Here is a 19939-nt window from a genome sequence, read left to right as displayed (position 1 = left end):
AGAAGGCTCCAGGCTCTGAACTGTCAGCACAGAGCCAGAAGCAGGGCTCGAACTTGTGAACTGCAAGATCATGACCTGAGCCGAAGATCAGATGCTTAACCAACTGAGCCACCCAGCCACCCCTGTCAAGGCTTCCTAACGTATAGGACATAAGGAAGTGGTATGGAGTGCATCCTTGGGGGTGTTCCAGAAGAGGACAGCAAAGGCAGAAAGAAGCTCCTTCAACTCTTGCTTGTTTTGTTAATGGGTATTCACTGACATGTAATACTCTATCATCCATAAAATGCATCCATAGACATTTTCCATTTGACTTCCAAGCAATCCTACCGAGGTAAGGTGGACAAGGTAAGCTACCTTGTCATTCCCAGGTAGAAAGGAAGTGGAGGCTCACAGTTGATGCTTTAGAACTTGGGTGATCTGACTGCTTGTCCAGTAACGTGAGTTTTTTCCTTTACATCAGTGACGGGCTCCCACCCCACCATGGCTTGCCGCTTCTCCCTGCCCCTCCTCCCCTCTGCCCAGTAGTAGTGGTGGAGGGCCAGTGGCGCATGCACACGCCTCAAGATAAGAAACACTAGCTCAGAAAGGGGGTTAGAACGATCATTATTTAACTTCCCAGCGCCGTCTTTCCACCCCTGTGCCTGGTGAGGGAAGGCTATGGGGTTTGCTTTTTTGCCCTTGTTGGGTTCAACTGTAGGAATGAAACTAAGCCTGAGCCTATCTTATCTTTCTACACACAAACATGTATTGCATGTAAGGTTTTTTTTTTAACCTGGTTGGGGTTTTTTGGGTGTTTTTTAATTTATTTTTTATTTTTATTTAATTTTTTAAGTTTTATTTATTTAAGTCATCTCTACACCCAACATGGGGCCCGAACTCACAAGCCTGAGATCAAAAGTCACATGCTCTATTGACTGAACCAGCCAGGTGCCCCTGTGGTTTTTTGTTTGTTTGTTTGTTTTATTGTAATGTTTATTTTTGAGAGGGAGAGAGAGAGAGCATGAGCCAGGGAGTGGCAGAGAGGGGGACACAGAATCCAAAGCAGGCTGCAGGCTCTGAGCTGTCAGCACAGAGCCCAATGCGGGACTCAAACCCACAAACTATGAGTTCATGACCCAAGCCAAAGTCAGGCGCTTAACTAACTGAGCCACCCAGACACCTCCCCGCGGGTTTTTTTTTTTTTTAAATCGAGGGAATATAAGCATACTATTGGATATTTGGAAAAATAACAGGAAAAGAAATTACCCATAATCCTACAACCCTGATCACCTGTTATAGGCATTTTGTTGTATTTCCTTCTGTTTTTTTTTTCTCTGCATGCTTCTCATGTAATGAAAACCACAGTGTTTATATTTTACATCTTTTTAATATTATGTCTTAAGGGTTTTATGTGGTTTTCATAACTTTTATGCTTAATGGCTGCATCATTATCCATTGAGTAGATTTGACAATTGTGTCCCATTTTCCTTTTACTGGTCATTTCAGCCATTACTCCTTTTTGTTGTTGCAAGCAATGCTGTAGTGAATATCAGTGTAATTTTAACATAATTTGGATTGTTCTTTATTTTTTTAATCAATTTATTTACTTATTTTTATTATGTTTTTTACAGAGGGATAGTCCAATGGGGGAGAGGAGCAGAGGGAGAGAGAGAGAGAATCTTTTTTTTTTGTTGCTTTAATTATTATTTTTAATTTTATGCAAAATATGCATAATATTTTAGGATCCCATGCCATTTAACTGTTTTTAAGTTGAGAATCCTTTACACTTTGAACACCTCAAATGTAAGACTCAGGGAGGTCTTTCTGACAAAAAAAAAAAATCTCAAAAAGTTCACTTAATTTGAATTTACATCTTTCTAATTGTCATTTTCCTAGGATGAAAAGAATCAACTGATGACAACAAATGTGTGGCTCAAACAGGTAACTGTCAGTCCAAGCATTATATTCGCTAAACTAACTATTTCCAGTCTTTTCTATTTAGAAAGACTCCCATTTGAAAAATAATTATTTTCAGAGCATATTGAGTTCTTCAGTGAGATATCTGGGAATGGTTAGGAAGGGGCTATTCCTTTTCATTTTCTTTTTTTTTTTCTAATTTTTTAAATTTACATCCAAGTTAGTTAGCATATAGTGCAACAATGATTTCAGGAGTAGATTCCTTAGTGCCCTTGCCCATTTAGCCATCCCCCCTCCCACAACCCCTCCAGTAACCCTCTGTTCCCCATATTTAAGTCTCTTATGTTTTTGTCCCCCTCCCTGTTTTTATTATTTTTGCTTCCCGTCCTTTGTGTTCATCTGTTTTGTCTCTTAAAGTCCTCATACGAGTAAAGTCATATGATTTTTATCTTTCTCTGCCTAATTTCACTTAGCACAATACCCTCCAGTTCCATCCACATAGTTGCAAATGGCAAGATTTCATTCTTTTTTGATTGCCGAGTAATACTCCTTTGTATATATAGACCACATCTTCTTTATCCATTCATCCATCAGTGGACATTTGGGCTCTTCCCGTCCTTTGGCTGTTGTTGATAGTGCTGCTATAAACATCGGGGTGCATGTGTCCCTTAGAAACAGCACACCTGTATCCCTTGGATAAATACCTAGTAGTGCGATTGCTGGGTCGTAGGGTAGTTCTATTTTTAGTTTTTTGAGGAACCTCCACACTGTATATAGAGTGGCTGCACCAGTTTGCATTCCCAGAGAGAGAATCTTAAGCGGGCTCCATGCTGAGCGTGGAACCTTACACTGGGGCTTGATACCATGATGCTAGGATCTGGGATCGGGACCTGATCCAAAATCAACTGTTGGACGCCTAACTGACTGGGCCACCCAGGCGCCCCCTTGATTGTTCTTCAGAATCTAAACCTAGATTCCCAAAAGTAGAATTTCTTGATCAGCGTGTGAGCTAATACACATTCCCCCAAAGCAAGTACCAAATTACATTCCTTTATGAGTCTTCTACTCGAGCCTTGTCACCTTACTGCATCTTAGTTGTTTTTTTTTTTTTTCCTAAATGTACAAAACCCAAAACTAAGTCACTTGCTTCTCAGAACTCCCTTGCTTGATCCTGGACGTGGTGGAATAGTAGCGCATGGCCAGGCAGGAGGGATGGCGAGAGGGCTGGCCTGGGTGTGTTCAGGGTCTGGTGTGTCATGTGGAGAATGTCACTTATGAATGAGATTTCGTATCTAGCACTGGGGCTGAGAATGAGGGCGTTGACATGGTGTCTGTTTAGGCGGGCCATGAGCTGTATCACCCTGGTGTTGTTCTCCCCAAGCCTATCAAGGTTATTTGCCCAGGGTCACAGAGCTAGTAAGCAATAGAGTAGTAGTGATAGCCTGATTCCAGTGTTCTTTTTACTGGAGGAATGCCACAGACTTTTTTTTTTTTTTTTGAGAGAGAGAGAGGGAAGGTGTGTAAGCGGGGAAGGGGCAGAGGGAGAGGGAGAGAAAAATCTTAAGCGTGGAGCCCAACATGGGGCTCGAGCCCACAACTTTGGGATCATGACCTGAGCCAAATTCAAGAGTCCAGTGCTTAACTGACTGAGCCACCCAGGCACCCCAGGAACACCACAGACTTAGAGCTGACTGTCCTCTCTGTACTTTTAGCTTTCCCTCTGTTCTTCCCTTCTTCTACCCTCTTGACACATTGACTGTTGCTTACATACTACTTGAATTTTCCATACATTTCCACATCTATGCGTGCCTTTGTTCAAGATGCTTTTAATCCCAGATCCCTTTTCCCAGACCCTAGCCCACCAGATTAACAACGGAAAAGTCGACTCTTGTAAAACAATTTTAAAATGTCACTTCTCAATTATCCTACCCCAAAATATTTCCTTTACTAAACTACCATTATCTGTAGGCTTTGTCACTTACCATGCAAACTATTATAGCCAGTAAGTTAACGTGAATACGCCATCTCTGAACCCTAGATTATAAAGGGTGAGTGGATTAGCTCTCGTGCCAAAACAAAAGACCACAGACTAGGTGGCTTAAATAACACATTTATTTTCACACAGTTCTAGAGGCAGGACATCCAAGGTTAAGGTGCCCTCAGGGTTGGTTTCTGTTGATGCCCCTTCCTGACCTGTAGACAGCCTCCTTCTCACTATGTCCTCACATGGCCTTTCCTCTGTGCAGTGGATGGAGAGGCCTCTAGTATCTCTTCCTCTTAAAAGGACACCAGTCTTATCACTAAACGCCCCACACTTAGCACCTCATTTAACCTCAATTACCTCTTTAAAGGCCCTGTTTCCAAATACAGTCACACCAGGGGTTAGGACTTCAACGTATGAATTTGGGGGACACAATTCAGTCCATAACAGAGGGCAACAATCTTTCCATTCTTCACATTCTCCCATAGCACCTACATAGCATCTCCTGTCCTACAAAATGGGAAGTCCAGATATTTGTTAACAAAGTGTTAGAATTCCTGGCTGGAGCTAGAAGAGAGAGTGATATGGTCGTTTAAATCTATTGCTTTAGCATGTCTTTGAAACATTTCCAAGTTCTGTTCTGGAAGGTCCTGTGCCCTGCTTGGGACTCAGAGGTCTCTAGGGCAGTGGCATAGAGTTAAAAGGGAAGTTCCTGGGGCTCAGGGTGGAAACCGCAGCAGCACATGGCTGGGCCCTCTCACTAACCCCACCAGAGAGTGAGGGACCAGAGGTTGTGAGGCATCTGCAGTTCCAGGAAGGGACGTGGGGCAGGGCAATCTACCAGGCACATGCAGTGGGATGAGCCCACTTCCCACTGTGCTAACCTGGCAGGTTCTAAACACTCTCTGACAACCATTGGTGCCCCAGCAGGTGTCACAATGGAATGTGGGATGATTTGACAGCATGGCTTGGGAGTCTCCATGGCCACTTATCTTGGATGCCCACATATCCACACTTTCATTTCAAATGGTCCGCCTAGAATGTTACCTTCAGAACCACCCTGGATTATTCTGGGAAGCAAAGGGCTTATCATAATTGGGCTCCCCACTTTATTTTTAATTGTCCAAAGTCCACTTGCCAGACTATATGTCTTAGCCATTGGCCACAGCCTAAGAATAACCTTTACGGCATGCATCTAGGTCTTCATATAGCCAAGTGTCCTGCCTGTAACAGTCTCCCCACACCAGATTACTTACCTCCAGTTCAGTTCTCATCCATACAACTGAGAGCTGCCATCAGGACGTTTGCTTTAAAGATTTTAAGTAATCTCTACATCCAGCGTGGGGCTTAAACTTAAACCCCGAGATCAGGAGTTGCATGCTCCACCAACTGAGCCAGCCAGGTGCCCCTATGTATCTAATCACTATGTATGTATGTATGTGTGTATTGATTTATATGGCTTCCACTTAGCAGTGGAGGGAAGCGCTTTTACATAGGTCCCCATCTCCCAAAGTTGTTTTAAGTGGTCTTATCTCCCACTGGCTTATTTCCCCCTCAGTCAGAAGTCTCAACTTCTTAATTTTGTGTAGGTTCTTCTAGCCAATTCATGCTGACCACTACAAAATGACTGCTTTTTGAACCCAATATACAATCTATCCCTTTTCATTATTTTCCTCCTGCAAGGCTTAACATTCCTTAATTTTCTGAGGTGCCACTTCCTTTCTCAGTGATATTTGTTTTTATATGTCGGGTAAGAAGTCATAGAATTGGTAGGAGCAAGAAAATAAAATCAAGAAGAAACTAGATGGGATTTATAGGAGAGGATCTAAATAGCAGCAAGTTGTAATGCAGACCTAGGATGCTGTTTAGGATACTAGAATTTCAAATGGGGTTCTTGTCTTGGTGAGCTGTAGGGAAGAGTTGTAAGGTCAGCTCAACTTACATAACCTGAACATAAGGATGTGCTTGCAATAACTGGAGAAAGGGTATGGCTCCCCAAGGACTATAGCTGGGGAAGACAGCTGATAAGGAGCTTCCAAGGTAAATGAATGCATAATCCTCCCATGGGAAAACTGAAAACCATGTAAAACACATGCTTCAGAGTTATTCCACCCCAGGGGAGAATATCATATTTGTCAAATTCCCATCAAGCTTTAGTCGAGGCCTGCTCTCAAAATGTGCTAGTTACCCTACAGAGCAGTGGCCTTTTCGTGGTTTAAAAAAAAGCCTGCAGACCAAGAGACACACAGTGCAAGTCAGATGAAGCCCAGCAGATGGAGTAAGCAGGGGGCAGGGGCACCAACAGCTTCTGTTAACACTTGACTTAGAACTCTCAGTAGAATCTAGTGGCACACTAATTTTAGTTTATGGATACATTTTAGTCATTCTTAGGTGAGTAGCCCTTACTTTATTTTTAAAAATCCAATGTAATATCAGGTAATTTTTCCATATGAAACCAAGAAAGGTATTTTTTTACACCCATTTTTTTTTAATTATAAACTTTTTTTTTTCCTCCAGTTTTATTGAGAAATAAGAAGAGCATTCTTAAATCGTTCATAATCATCAAATGGTGTCCAGCCTAGGGAACCACATAGTTTTTAGGCCTCCCTTCTGCCTTGACTTGAGGGAATGAAAGTATGGTCGGGGAGGGACTCAAGGGAGACTGTACATAACAGCCTATTACATGTTCTATTAAGTAATTCTTTTAAAAAAAAATATTTTTAATGCTTATTTATTTCTGAGACAGAGAAAGACAGAGCATGAGTGGGAGAGGGGCAGAGAGAGAGGGAGACACAGAATCTGAAGCAGCTCCAGGCTCCAAGCTGTCAGCACAGAGCCCGAGCTCAAACTCACAAACCGTGAGATCCTGACCTGAGCCGAAGTTGGTCACTCAACCGACGGAGCCACCCAGGCACCCCTCTATTAAGTAATTCTTAACTATAGCAAGAAGGTTAGCTGCAGAAAGAGGGTCCCCAAAGCAAAACAATTTCAGTTCCGGTTAGTAATTTTCTTTTTTTTTTTTTTTTAATTTTTTTTTTTTTCAACGTTTATTTATTTTTGGGACAGAGAGAGACAGAGCTTGAACGGGGGAGGGGCAGAGAGAGAGGGAGACACAGAATCGGAAACAGGCTCCAGGCTCTGAGCCATCAGCCCAGAGCCCGACGCGGGGCTCGAACTCCCGGACCGCGAGATCGTGACCTGGCTGAAGTCGGACGCTTAACCGACTGCGCCACCCAGGCGCCCCAGTAATTTTCTTAAAACAATGTAATTACACATAACTACACTAGTGGTAAGTTCTGGTCTTCATTTATTTTATTTTTTTTTAAGATTTTAAGTAATCTCTACACCCAACGTGGGGCTCAAACTCACAACCCTGAGATCAAGAGTTATAGGCTCCACCGACAGCCAGCCAGGTGTTCCAGTTCTGGTCTTTAAATGGTCTTTTTCCAGTTAGTATCACACAGATACCTGTTCTCTGTGAGTACCCTGATGCTTAATAAAGCTTGTGCGCCAGATAAAAGATTTTCCACATTTCTCACATCTGTAAGGTCTCTCTCCAGTATGAATGACCTCATGACGATGAAGATTTGCCTTAAAACTAAAAGTTTTTCCACATTCTCTACATTCAAAGAATTCCTCCTTGGTATGGGTTCTTTGATGCTGAATGAGGTCTACATTCCGACTGAAGCATTCCCCGCATTCACTGCATTTATGAGTGTTCTGTTTAGTGTGAATCTGTTGATGGCTCATAAGGGTTGAATGCCGACCAAAGGCTTTTCCACACTCGACACATTTATGGGGTTTTTCTCCACTATGGATTAGCTGATGTCGAATAAGGGTTGAATTCTGACTAAACGTTCTTTCACACTCACTACATTTATAGGGTTTTTCTTTGGTATGGATCCTCTTATGTTCAATAAGATATGCCATCTGACGGAAACATTTTCCACAGTCATGACATTTATATGGCTTTTTCTGCAGGTGACACTGTTTATGGACAGCAAGAGTGGACTTCTGTTTGAAGGCTTGCCCACATATGTCGCATTCAAAGGGGTCCTCTGATGTGTGAATTCTATGATGTCGAACAAAATTTGCCTGACGTCTGAAGACTCTTCCACATTCACTGCATTTGTAAGATTTTGCGTTTGGAGGGATTTGCTTATGCTGCAAAAACAGTGATCTCTGACTGAAAGGCTTTCCATACTCATCACACTGGCCACGCCTCCTCCCTGTTTGAGCATTCTGATCTTGAATAAGGTGAAGGTTTTGAAGGAAGTTCTTACTGCATTCATCACCAATAGTGGGAAAGGCAAGTCTGTAAATGTCCACCAATTTGTTACATTTACGTAACTTTTCTGAAGGTCCGTTGGCTGTTTGCTGCTTTATTGCCGATGTCTTACACGACTCTAAATCTTTAAAGATCTTCTGCCCTGGAGTTGGCTTTTTCATCTTCCATCTGGCTTCAGAACCTAACCAAATAAAAAGAAAACATAGAAATGACCTGCCCACCACATCACAGAAGGAAAAAAAAGAAGCCACCTGTGTGTGTGGAAGACACTCAAGTGAAATGAAGTGCTTGCTTAGTTATATTGTCCTGCTAAAGAGGCCCAAATTCTGATTTCCACAGGACTCTCGGCTTTGACACCAGAAAGAGTTCTCAAAATCAACTGAACGACTGAAAAATGCACAAGTGTGTGTCAGAGAAGTGAGAACTGAGTAAATACATCACTACTATTGGAAAAATAAAACTTACTCTTGGTACTCAGTGAAGTCACATAAATATAGGAGAGGTGACATCTTATACTTTCTAGGTTAGTATTTTTTTAATAATTCTGAAAGAAACAACTCTTTAAAAACGGAGAGCATAAGACACAAGAGAAAAGGAACCAGAGGGAAGTAGGTACAAAGGCCAATGGAATAGAGTAGAGGTTCTCGATCAGAGGTGATTTTGCCTCCTGGGGGACACTGGACAATGTCTGGAGACATTTCTGGTTGTCCCAACTGGGATGGTGCTACTAAAACCTAATGGGTAGAGGCTAATATGGCTCAACACCTGACAACGCACAGGACAGCTCCTCCACAACAAAGAATTATCCAGCCTGGGGCGCCTGGGTGGCTCAGTTGGTTAAGTGTCTGACTTTGGTTCAGGTCATGATCTCGTGGTCTGTGGGTTCAAGCCCCACATCGGGCTCTGTATTGACAGCTCGGAGCCTGGCGCCTGCTTTGGATTCTGTGTCTCCCTCCCTCTCTGCCCCTCCCTCACTCATGCTCTCTCTCTCTCTCTCAAATTAACATTTTTAAAAACTAAAAAAAAAAGAACTATCTAGCCCCAAATGTCAATAGAGCAGAGGCTGAGAAACTCTGGAACACAAGAATGTGAAAAAAAGGTAGAAGCAGCAATCAGGACATAGTAAGTAGGAAAAAGTAGGTATGTTGAGAAACACCGTGGGGATATGACAAACAGGATGAAGGCAAAGGAATGAGAGGAAAACAGAGGGGAAGGATAAGTAACGAGCATAGAAGAAAGTATCTGATTTGGAAAAAGAGTTCAGAGAAACACTCTACCGCAGTAGAACGAGCATGAGCTTTGCATCTGTGTAACAGATTGATATAGTTTTTAAAACTGTAAGTCAATCTGTGTGACATCTGAATCTTTGATTCTTCATCTGGAAAATGGGTCTAATGGCCACACTTACGTACTACCTTCAGAGGGCAGCAGGGATGAATAAGTGGGATAATGGATGTTGAACATGTGGCTCAGGATCTGGGGGGCACACGAGGGGCTTCACTAAGGTGCTTTCCTGCCCCTTCCTGATTTTTCCACTTGGACTGGGTCCTCTCCTCACCCACCTGGGCAAGCACTACTGGAAGCCTTCCTAGTCCCAGTTCTTGGTAGATCCAGGATCCATGGCTCTTCCCACTGCTCCAGCAGGCAGATCACCTCAGGTTTGGGAAACTGAAATCCTACTCATGGGGAAGTAAATGGGATGTGGTTAGTGAGTTACAGAGAGAGGTCCCAGCGCTCGCCTCAACCCCCTTGAGTCTACAGTGGCAAACAGATAAGAGCAATAATCAAAAGGGCTGGTGAGAAGAGAATTTGGCACAATCTTTCTGAAACTCCAACAATCTTTACTGAAAGATTCAGTAAATTCTCAACAATATTCACACCCTTAGATTTGGTCATTGTAGAGATACAGGCTAAGGAACAATCAGGACAAGATTAATGTGCCAGAGATGTTCAGCACAGTTGTACCTATGCAAAACTGGAAATAAAGTAGACATCAGGATGGGAACAGCTACAGTGTAACGTGAATTCAGTGAAGGCAAAAGTATTAGATCCTAAAAATCCATGTGCTCAAAGAATATTAAAATAGGAAAATGTTCCCTATATATCTTAAAGGAGAATGAAAAACTCATGAAGTATGACCCAAATTTTGTTTTTAAAAACTATATGTGTGGGTATATGTACATTAAGTATTAATATATATGAAAAGACTAGGAAAAAGTAAACCAACATGTTAACAGGGGTAATTTCTGGGCATTAGGCCTGCAGATGATTTTTATTTCCTACTTTGTTAGTGAAAGGCCATTCAATAATCAGACTAAGAGCCCATACCCTTTAACACCAATATTCTGGATCTTGGGAACAGTCAGAAATTCATATAAGGATTTATGGTCACAAACATCCATTAGAACATTAAGTATAGTAGGTGATAAATCCATAAACAAGTCAACAACAACAACAACAAGCCAAACTAAATATCCCCAAATGGGAAAATGATTAAACATTACAGATCATACAACAGAATTACATTATGATCATTTACTGTATTTATGGGGGCTTTTAATAACATAGGGAAAATGTCGAAGCTTAACATTAGTTAAGATTCAAAGGAATTACAAAATTATACACAGAATATGTTCAGCCACATTTTTTTAAGCTTATTTATTTATTTTGAGAGTGACAGAGACACAGTGCGAGTAGTGGAGGGGCAGAGAGAGGGAGAGAGAGCGAATCTCAAGCAGGCTCCATGCTGTCAGCACAGAGCACAACGCAGGGCTCGAACTCACAAACTGTGAGATCATGACCTGAGCTGAAACCAAGAGTTGGATGCTTAACCGACTGAGCCACTCAGGCACCTCTGTTCAGCTACATTTTTTAAAAGGAGAGAGAGAGAAAAACTGGATGGAAACATTACAAAATATGAACAGTGTTACCCCTGAATGTTCTCCCGTTCCTGTACCTTGTGTGTATTCAAGTCTGCTCTTGTAAATGCTTCTACAAGGAAAATAAACATCAGAAACTCCAGAGGTGGGCAGACAATCCCGCAGGAGGTGGTCAAGACTGTATGTAGCAAGAGTGTCAGTGTGGGCGTCAAAGCTGGACCCCAGAAAGAGATTTGTTGAGAAAACGCCCATGGGAGGAGACTCTGCAATGCAATAAGCCAAAGGCAGGGTCCGTGAGTGGGGAAGCAGTGGAGGTTCAGAAATGAAGTCCGTTAGGAATCATTTCCTAGACACCCAGTGATGCTGCAAACAAAGAAGGAACCCATTTCCAGAGGGAAGAAAGAAAAAGACTTTTCAAGAGAAAAAGAAGCTAACCTTTGGAATCCAAATCAGCCATAAACCGTTCAGCTCCTATGGGTCTTACAGATAAGGAAGATTCGGATCGGGGTGGGGAGTGGATTAAGCGTCTCTGACCTCTAAAACAATAGGCAACTATTCATTGTCCACAATCCCTTATTTGAAAACATTGTAGAGGCCAGCTGCGTTTCAGGTCAGAATTTTTCCGGATTTTAGGAAGGTGACTTGGTGTGTATGTTTTCTATTATGTACCACCCCCAACAGGGGTTGGAGCCGTACCCTTAATCAAACACGCTGATATTTCTGGTACGCTAAATATATAGATGTGATGACCACATGGGAAAAAGAAGGATGATACACAGCTTCCAGTAGAAGAGATCAGGTTTTACCACCTGAACACTTCAGGTTGGGTCTTACAGCCAGATGAGTTATGAAAAAACTTCTAGTTTGCAAAGCTTTTCTGATTTTAGAATTGCAAATAAGGGGCTGAGCACTTGTGTAGACACTCGGAGCCAAATCTTCAAGCCAAGTCATTCATTACCCAGCAAGATCATGTTCCTGTAATTCTCCAGCATCACGTCTCTGTAGAGGTCCTTCTGAGCCCAGTCAAGTTTGTCCCACTCTTCTCTAGTGAAGTACACAGCCACATCCTCAAATGACAGCGACTCCTGAAAACAGAGACTAATTATAGCCTCAATTCTTTTTTTTTTTTTTTTTTTAGTTCATTTATTTTTGAGAGAGAGCGAGCAAGAAAGGGAGAGAGAAAGAGAGAGACAGAGGGGATCCCAAGCAGGCTCCACACTGTCAGCACAGAGCCCGACACGGGGCTTGAACTCATGAACCGTGAGATCATGCCCTGAGCTGAAATCAAGAGTTGGACACTTCACCAACTGAGCCACCCAGGTGCCCCCAACCTCAGTTCTTAAAACGACTTTGTGAACTATCATTATTCTACAGGTGAGGCTTGAGGAGGTAAAGTGACTTGGCCAAGCTCATTCTTTCCTCTATACTATAGCGTAGACAAACTTTTTCTTTTTTAAAGTTTATTTATTTTGAGAGAGAGAGAAAACGTGCATTTGTGAGTGGGGGAGGGGCAGAGAGAGAGAATCCCAAGCAGGCCCTATGCTGTCAGTGTGGAGCCCCATGCGGGGCTCAACCTCACAAACCATGAGATCCTGACCTGAGCCAAAATCAAGGTTCGGATGCCTAACCGGACTGAGCCACCCAGACACCCTGACAAACTTATTCTGTAGAAGGCCAGATGGTAAACATTTTAGGCTTTCAGGTGATTTGGTCTCTGCTACAATTATTCAGCTCTGCTGCTGTCACACAAAAGCAGCCAGAGACAACAGGTAAGTGAATGGGCAGAGCTGTGTTCCAGTGAAACTTGACTACCGGGTCCAGGTCAGTTTGCTGACCCTGCTCCATATACCAGCACCTTTAACAAATAATATATTTCTGTCCCAGATTCCCTTGGGAAAGAGATGGCACATTCAAATGAGGTCACTGAGGATAGGTTGGCATGCAGACAATTTGCAAAGGAAGGGACAGGCTTCATGGAAGCCAACAAGGCACGCAGACGCATGCCAGGCTGGCTCTCATGGGGAACAATCACCCATATGTCCGAAGGGGAAGACGGAAGGAGAGGGGTTACTGGAATCCAGAAAGTTGTTAGAAGACTGGAGCTCTGCGGCCACTCTCATCCCACAACCCAACAGGCACGGGGCTGTGGGAATAAAACCCGACACCACTTTCTTCCAGGTTTCTGGTCCCCTGACCCCTTCCATCCCATTGCCAAAAGCCAGCTGGAAGCCAGAGGGCAAGAGAACCCATCGATGGTGTGTGAAGGTCAGCCTCCCAGGGCCCAGACCAAAGTGGGGGAGGGTGGAACATATATCAGAGGGGGACAAACAGAGACCGTTGGTACAATGTATTACGGGGTAGAAGTTTTGTAGAAGTTTCCATTTGCAACTATGTTCAACTCATGTGGGCTGAGAACAGAAGGTGCCTCCCACCACGGGAGCTCTTGGAGCAGAGGCCTAGTATCTGCCCACCACACTCCCTTCTATTAGGACAAACTGAGTAGCATCAGAGGCTATCTGTGCACGAAAAGGGTGATCAGGAAAAGGAAATACTCACCCCCACCCCCTCAGGAAACAGACACCAGAATCTCCCAAATTGCATGACCCTTCTTTCCTCCCTACCAAGCCTGATTTCCAGGACTATGGTTTCAAGTTCCCATTCACTACCCATCCCAAATGTCCCTCCTTTTACCACAGCTGCCCTGCAAGTCTCCTCAGCTGACATTCTCTGCTCTACATGAAGGCTAACAGGTAGGAATAAAATGGCTTCATCTCCCACCAAGTTATCTCTATACACTCAGTTTGAGAGTCAGGCCTTTAATGTTGCCCCAAACTCTTGCTCTCTCATGTTCCTTCTCAGGGTTTTCTATATCTTTACCACTCTCTTTCTTTCAAGAAACATTTATTGGGCACCAGTGAGTTGCTAGCCTTCAAGCTGTAGGCCAGCAATAAAGGTTCCTACTGAGGCCACAGGATATAGCTGTTCAGGCTGTGCACTGTTCAATCCTGCAGAACACAGTTCACATCACAGCTGTGTGAATGGGGGGTTGCTACATGCACAATCTGTCTGACTCTGTAGCAGCCTTTGTCCCTGCTCAGGGAGTGAACTGTCCAGTGGGGAAAGATGGAAGTCAACATGGTAACAATCCAGTGGGAGGTACTTGGAGGGGGCTAGGAGGACATGTGACTCACCCCCACTACTCCCTTTGGGAAGGCATTGCCCATTATGTCCCAGGAAAGAGCCCACGGGCACAGGCTCCCTAACCCCTCTCACACTCCCACCAGGCATTACCTGTGTTCTCACTCCTCCCCCTCCCCACCTCAGCAGAAGAGGCTCTTCTAGCAACCGCTGCCCCTCTGCCTCCACCTCTGCTTCCATTCCCTCGTGTCTCCCCCAGGGTCTTAATCCAATGACAGCACTCTGCCTTTTCTATATCCTTACCCTCTTCTCCCCTACCATACCATGACTTATAATAAGAAATATAGATTTAATCTTCATCATTTCTGGCACAGAGCTCCTAAAACCGCTGGAATTCCTAAGGGATAAGAGCAAAGGAGCATCTCTTAATAGCTGGTCTTTTGCCCTTGGTTTCTGAAATAGCTCCAGAGCCACAAAGGCGTGTCACCTTACAACAAATTCCTTTGACCACACCTGATTTAATGTTAAAGAGGTGAGCTTTGGAAAGGCCCCAAGTCTGGGAGGCTGGTTGCCAGGGGGAACCAACCAGGTGACTAGAGGGTTTGAACCCTCCACCCCAATTCAGAGGAGGGAGAGGGGCTGGAAATCCAATCAATCACCAAAGACCAATGACGTAATCAATCGAGTCCACACAATGAGTCTCCATAAAAACCCAGGAGAATGGGGTTCAGAGAGCTTCGGGGCTGTCGAGCCTGAGTTGGTGCTGGGAGTGCTGCACACTCAGCACAGAAGCTCTGTGCCCCTTCCCCACACCTTGCCCTACGCACCTCTGTGTGGCTGTTCGCGAGTTACAGCCTGTAATAAACCAGTAATCTAGTAAGTAAACGGTTTTCCTGAGTTCTCTGAGTCACGCTAGCAAATTAATCGAACCCAAGGAAGGAAGTCATGGGAACCTCCAAATATATAGTCAGTCACTCAAGGCACAGGTGACAACCTGGACTTGCAATTGGCTGGTGTCGGAAGTGGGGGAGGGGCAGTCCTGTGGGACTGCGCCCTTAACCTGTGGCATCCGATGCTAACCCTTGCAGAGAGCATCAAAACTGAGCTAAACTGCAGGGCACCTGGCTGGTGTCAAGGAAGTGCCCGATGTGTGCGGGAAAGCACCAGCATGTCTGATGTCAGAAGTGAAGTGAAAGCATGAAAGGAGAAAGCAGAGAGACACAGGAATGTTTTTCTTAAACACTTACTTCTCCGCTAACTCCTTCCCCTTCGCCACCAAAAATGCCAAAATCTCACCTATCTTTAAGAAGATGTTCCGTGCTTTCCTTCTCCTCTGGTTTTGGCTCTCTCTCCTTCCCTTACCGGACCAGCTTCCAGAAGAAAACTACACACTCACTTCCTGTCACTCCATAAGCCACCATCCGGTTTAAGCCTCATCAAGCCTCTGCAACTGCTCCCTATGTCCACGCACTTGGGATCGCAGGGCAGAGTGATGCTAATGTAGGAAGTCAGGGAGGGTTTCACAGAGAAGAGTTTTTAGTTCAGTCTTAAAATGCAAATATGTGAGTTTGCCTGTGAAGGGGAGAACGGGCTGTGCAACGGAGCGGAGGAACGGAAGAGCGCTGCAGACTCTCTGGCGGTCAGGGCGCACTGGCCATGAAGCCAGAAGAGCGCTACAGACTTCTTGTTCCCTCCTTGTCCCGCTGTCCTTTCAAAAGTGTTGCAATGGCATCCTAACTTGTCTCCTTAACTTTAAACTCAACACTTTTTTTTAATGTTTGTTTTGAGAGAGAGACAGTGACAGCAGGGGAGGGGGAGAGAGAGAGAGAGAGAGAGAGTGAGAGAGAGAGAGAGAGAGAGAGAGACAGAATGTCAAGCACGGACAGCCCAGAGCCTGATTGACGCAGGGCTCGATCTCACAAACCATAAGATCATGACCTGAGCTGAAATCAAGAGCCAGATGCTTAACTGACTGAGCCACCCAGGTGCCCCTAAACTCAACTTAAAAAAAAAATTTTTTTTAATGTTTATTTTTGACAGAGAGACAGAGCATGAGCAGGGGAAGGGCAGAGAGAGAGGGAGACCCAGAATGGGAAACAGGCTCCAGGCTCTGAGCTGTCCGTGCAGAGCCTGACACAGGGCTTGATCTCAGGAACCATGGGATCATGATCTGAGCCCAAATCAAGAGTTGGACACTTAACTGACTGAGCCACCCAGATGCCCCTAAACTCAACTTTTCATAATCATCCTCCGTAATGTTACAAATTCAGTAACTAAGCTGCTCTTGTTCCCTTTAACACGGGCAGATCAGAACTTATCCCCATATTACAAGAATCTGTTTACATATCTACGTTTCCATAAAGACTGTAAACTCCTTCAGGTAGAGTTTATCTCCCAGCACAAAGGATAGTATCTGGTACACAGTAGGTACACAGTATCCCTCACTGACAGAAACAATCAATGACTATGGTAACAGTAGCTAAAGCTTGCAGAGTGCTTAAAATATAACCAGATACTATGGTAAGTATTACTTACTTATTTTCGTGTCTCAATACTCACAACTCCTTGTGATAAGAACTATCATCGTCCCATTTACAGATAAGTAAACTGAGGCCCAGAGAGCTTATGTGACTTGCTGAAGGTAACACAACTAAAACAAAGCCTGGACTTGGACCTGAGCCCACAGTTCAAGCTCTTTACATCATACCTTCCAAGAAAGAAAAGTCCCCAAATTAATAAAGATGGCTCAACGTGAACAAAGGAGTCAAGGCCATTGCAGGGCCACAGGGAGTATCCTAAGGAAGGGGAGGAGCCGCCCAGCTCACCTTCCACCCAGCTGTCACGAATACAGCTTCCACATCCTGGTCTTGGAGATGGGGCAGGATTGCAGCCATCAGTCTAGACTGAAGGAGAAAAACGATCATGAGTATGGCCAGAACTTCACTTGATCTTAGCCAAAAGGCCGAGAAGCGATTGTATGGCCAGAACTTAAAGCTCTCTCACCAGGCAGCCCTGGGACAGGGAAGTCCAACGAGGCCAACAAACCTCAGCTAATACCCAGTCACGGTGTTTGGTGTCAAAATGGGTGATAACATGAAAGGAGCTGCTAGGAGAGTCTTTTCAGGTATTTCTGAAGTTAGCTCAATTTCCAAAGCTTTATCCAAGGGCCCCACCCTCCCCTTCTCCCTAGAGTATGTTCTGTAGAATACGTTCTCACTGAAAGACTAAATACACAAAGGGACAAGACCATAGACAAAAACAGAACTCTGGCTCACCACCTGTAGCAACCAGCCCAGAACCCAAACCACAGCCAGTGTAGCAATCAGCCCCACATCCAGATTTGGTCAATAACTGCCAGATTATCCTGAATTTTTACTTCCTTCTTCCAATTTAGGACCAACAGAGAAAGCCCTCCCCAACCACATAGGATGTTCCGTTTCCCAAGCCAATAGCCTCCAAAGTGGGTACATCCAAACTTCCCCCTTTTTCACCCCACTTTCCCCTGCCTGCCTTGAGTCTCTGCTAAACACGTGACAGTGGCTCCCTCCCTTGCTGTGGCAGGCTCTGAATGAAGAGCCTTTGCTCATTCGCATTTTGGGGGGTGGGTGGGGAGGGCGGTCTTCATTTATTTCTGCATCTCACACAGAATCAGCTCAGAGAGTACAAAATGACGTTAGGGCAGTTGGAGATTTCAGGCTACATTTTATATACACAGAGGTAATCACTGTCAAAAGGATATTCAGAGAGCTTTACTTGATATGAATATTTTCTTGAGGGAGAAACAAACAAGGAGACTTCTAAGCCGAAAGTGTGAAGAAGCTGAGAGCTCTCGGCAGTCACTGCTCAGTTCAGAAAGCACGTGAAGGGGAGAGAAGATGCTGCCCCATGATTATTTCGAGCTTCAGGCACTTGAAAAGAGGCAAACGCAGAGAAAGGCCTTCTCTGAACCCCCTGCGTATGCCTAAAGACAGATCCTCCAAAAAGAACTCAAGTGTCATAAATTCCCCTCCCAGGGAGTTTCGCCAACCAGGGAAGATAGACTTGTGTCACAGGAGAGGAGACTAGACGTTGACACAACACCCAGACAAACTTTGTCATAAACTATTGGACCTTCTGTCTATTCTTCTACGGGCCCGTTCATCTTTCCTAAAAAGCATTTACTCTCCTCTAAGAGGCCTACATCCTCTCTCCCCTTTCCCTATTAAGATGGTATTTAGGGGTGCCTGGGGCGCTCCGTCAGTTAAGCGTCAGACTCGATTTCGGCTCAGGTCATGATCTCACGGTTTAGTGAGTTCGAGCCCCGTGTCCAGCTCTGAGCTGACAGTGAGGAGCCTACTTGGGATTCTCTGTCTCCCTCTCTCTCTCAAAAATAAATACACTTAAAAAAAAAAAAAAAGATGGTATTTAGGACTGAATTCTAAGCCACCCCAGGAGTTACTCATTTTTCCGTGGGTATTTCCCACACATACATGAAGTATGCATGTAAATAGACTTGTCTGTTTCTTAATCTTTTATTGCAGGAGTCTCAGCTAAGAACTGAGAAAGACAGTTATTTTTCTGCCCCCTACACAGGAGATGAGGAAGTAGCTTTGTTTTCTATCGTTTACTAGAAACTTACAACCCTATTTTAGAATAGAAACACTGTACAAGTTGACTGGTCTGCAGCTGACGCGCTAGGAAGCTACAAGTCACCCTGACATGAGGAAAGCTTAAGTTCTGCAGGAGAGTCTGCACTTTGGGGAAATTAGGGCAGTTCAAGTTTTGATTCCACAGCCATGGGTGGTTGGCCTAGGGTACATCCAAACTGTGGCCCTCCACAATTGTTACAGTAGTAACAATAGTTACTGGGATCCAGGTGATTTTTTTTTTTTTTTTTTTTTTTTTTGTGCTTCTCTGGCCACTGGTGAACGCTGCTTTCTCTAAGTGCGTTTTTAAGAACATCCCTCGCACCATTCACGTACCCTAAAAACACTGGTTGGAAGATCCTCTGCTCTGCCTTTTAAGCATGGAGGCGCTCCAAAGAAACGTCCTGATCGATGGCTTCAAGACTGGGAAAGGGACCTCAACCCTCTCATTACCTAACTATCCCGTCTACCGTGCATTGGAAGTCAGAATCTAAAACGCCACTTCGCAACAATGTGAACTCTGGAAACGTTCGATCACATCTCCTTTTCGTCTATAACCTAACCAAACCAAACCAAACCGAACCACACTATTAACCAGCCGTTCATTCATCGGACTTGTTCCTCCTTAATGAAGACCCGACGCCACGGAAAATATTCACAAGTTGACATCTTCAGGAAGACGCTCCCTTAAGTCCCTGCGACCTGGCCCGAAGGCGGGGGGTGAGGACTGTCTCTCGAGCCCTGTCACCTTCCGTTGCGGGGACACCGTGGCTCTGCCGCCGCACCCACCCGTCCCATCACACGAGCTCCTCTCTTCCTAGACCTGCTTCCGACCCTCCGCGGTGCCATCTCCTCCGGGAAGACCTCAGTGTCCACCTGCGGCGGCCCCCATGGCCGGGCTTCCCTCTCCAGGTTCGGGTCAAGACCCGTGACAGGTTGCCGCCCCTCCGCTAACCCCCTACCTGAGGGCGCGAATGCGGAAGAATTCGCGCCACTCGCCGACCCTTATTCCTGCGCGGGGAGCCCAGCTTCTCGGCCAGCGTACCTTCTAGGAAGCTCGGAGGCTTCGCAACTCTCTGGTCCGTTTAATCGAGAAGGGGCCTCCGTCTCACGCACCCCTGGTCGAGGCCAA

At 44.8% G+C, this 19939-nt stretch overlaps 1 protein-coding gene and 1 long non-coding RNA gene across 9 annotated transcripts; one reads left to right on the top strand and one right to left on the bottom strand.

Annotated features, from left to right (window-relative positions):
* The first annotated feature begins 16 nt into the window (after positions 1-16).
* Positions 17-13276, top strand: LOC125154099 (uncharacterized). Of its 3 annotated transcripts, none has more exons than XR_007147670.1 (3): positions 17-331; positions 1876-1920; positions 7859-8678. It is a non-coding gene; the product is annotated as an uncharacterized LOC125154099 (long non-coding RNA). The 3 variants fall into 3 exon arrangements; XR_007147671.1 differs by having other exon boundaries at positions 17-345; XR_007147669.1 differs by lacking the exon at positions 17-331 and adding an exon at positions 13223-13276 and having other exon boundaries at positions 1109-1920; positions 7859-8688.
* LOC125154089 (zinc finger protein 789-like) lies at positions 7037-19939 on the bottom strand. 6 transcript variants are annotated; one of them, XM_047837809.1, is made up of 5 exons: positions 19597-19712; positions 17008-17085; positions 12003-12129; positions 9728-9841; positions 7037-8346 (listed from the first exon to the last, which is right to left on the bottom strand). In XM_047837809.1, the coding sequence occupies exons 1-5, from the start codon at positions 19654-19656 to the stop codon at positions 7334-7336; spliced, it is 1392 nt and encodes a 463-aa protein (XP_047693765.1). In that variant the 5' UTR covers positions 19657-19712; the 3' UTR covers positions 7037-7333. The 6 variants fall into 6 exon arrangements, with proteins under 6 accessions (XP_047693765.1, XP_047693767.1, XP_047693766.1 ...); XM_047837811.1 differs by lacking the exon at positions 19597-19712 and adding an exon at positions 19853-19939 and having other exon boundaries at positions 7038-8346; XM_047837810.1 differs by lacking the exon at positions 19597-19712 and adding an exon at positions 19770-19880 and having other exon boundaries at positions 7038-8346.

Source organism: Prionailurus viverrinus, chromosome E3 (assembly GCF_022837055.1).
Source record: "Prionailurus viverrinus isolate Anna chromosome E3, UM_Priviv_1.0, whole genome shotgun sequence".
In the NCBI taxonomy this organism is placed as follows: domain Eukaryota; kingdom Metazoa; phylum Chordata; class Mammalia; order Carnivora; family Felidae; genus Prionailurus; species Prionailurus viverrinus.
Note: the sequence above shows the minus strand (reverse complement) of the source record. Positions and strands in the feature narration are given on the sequence as shown.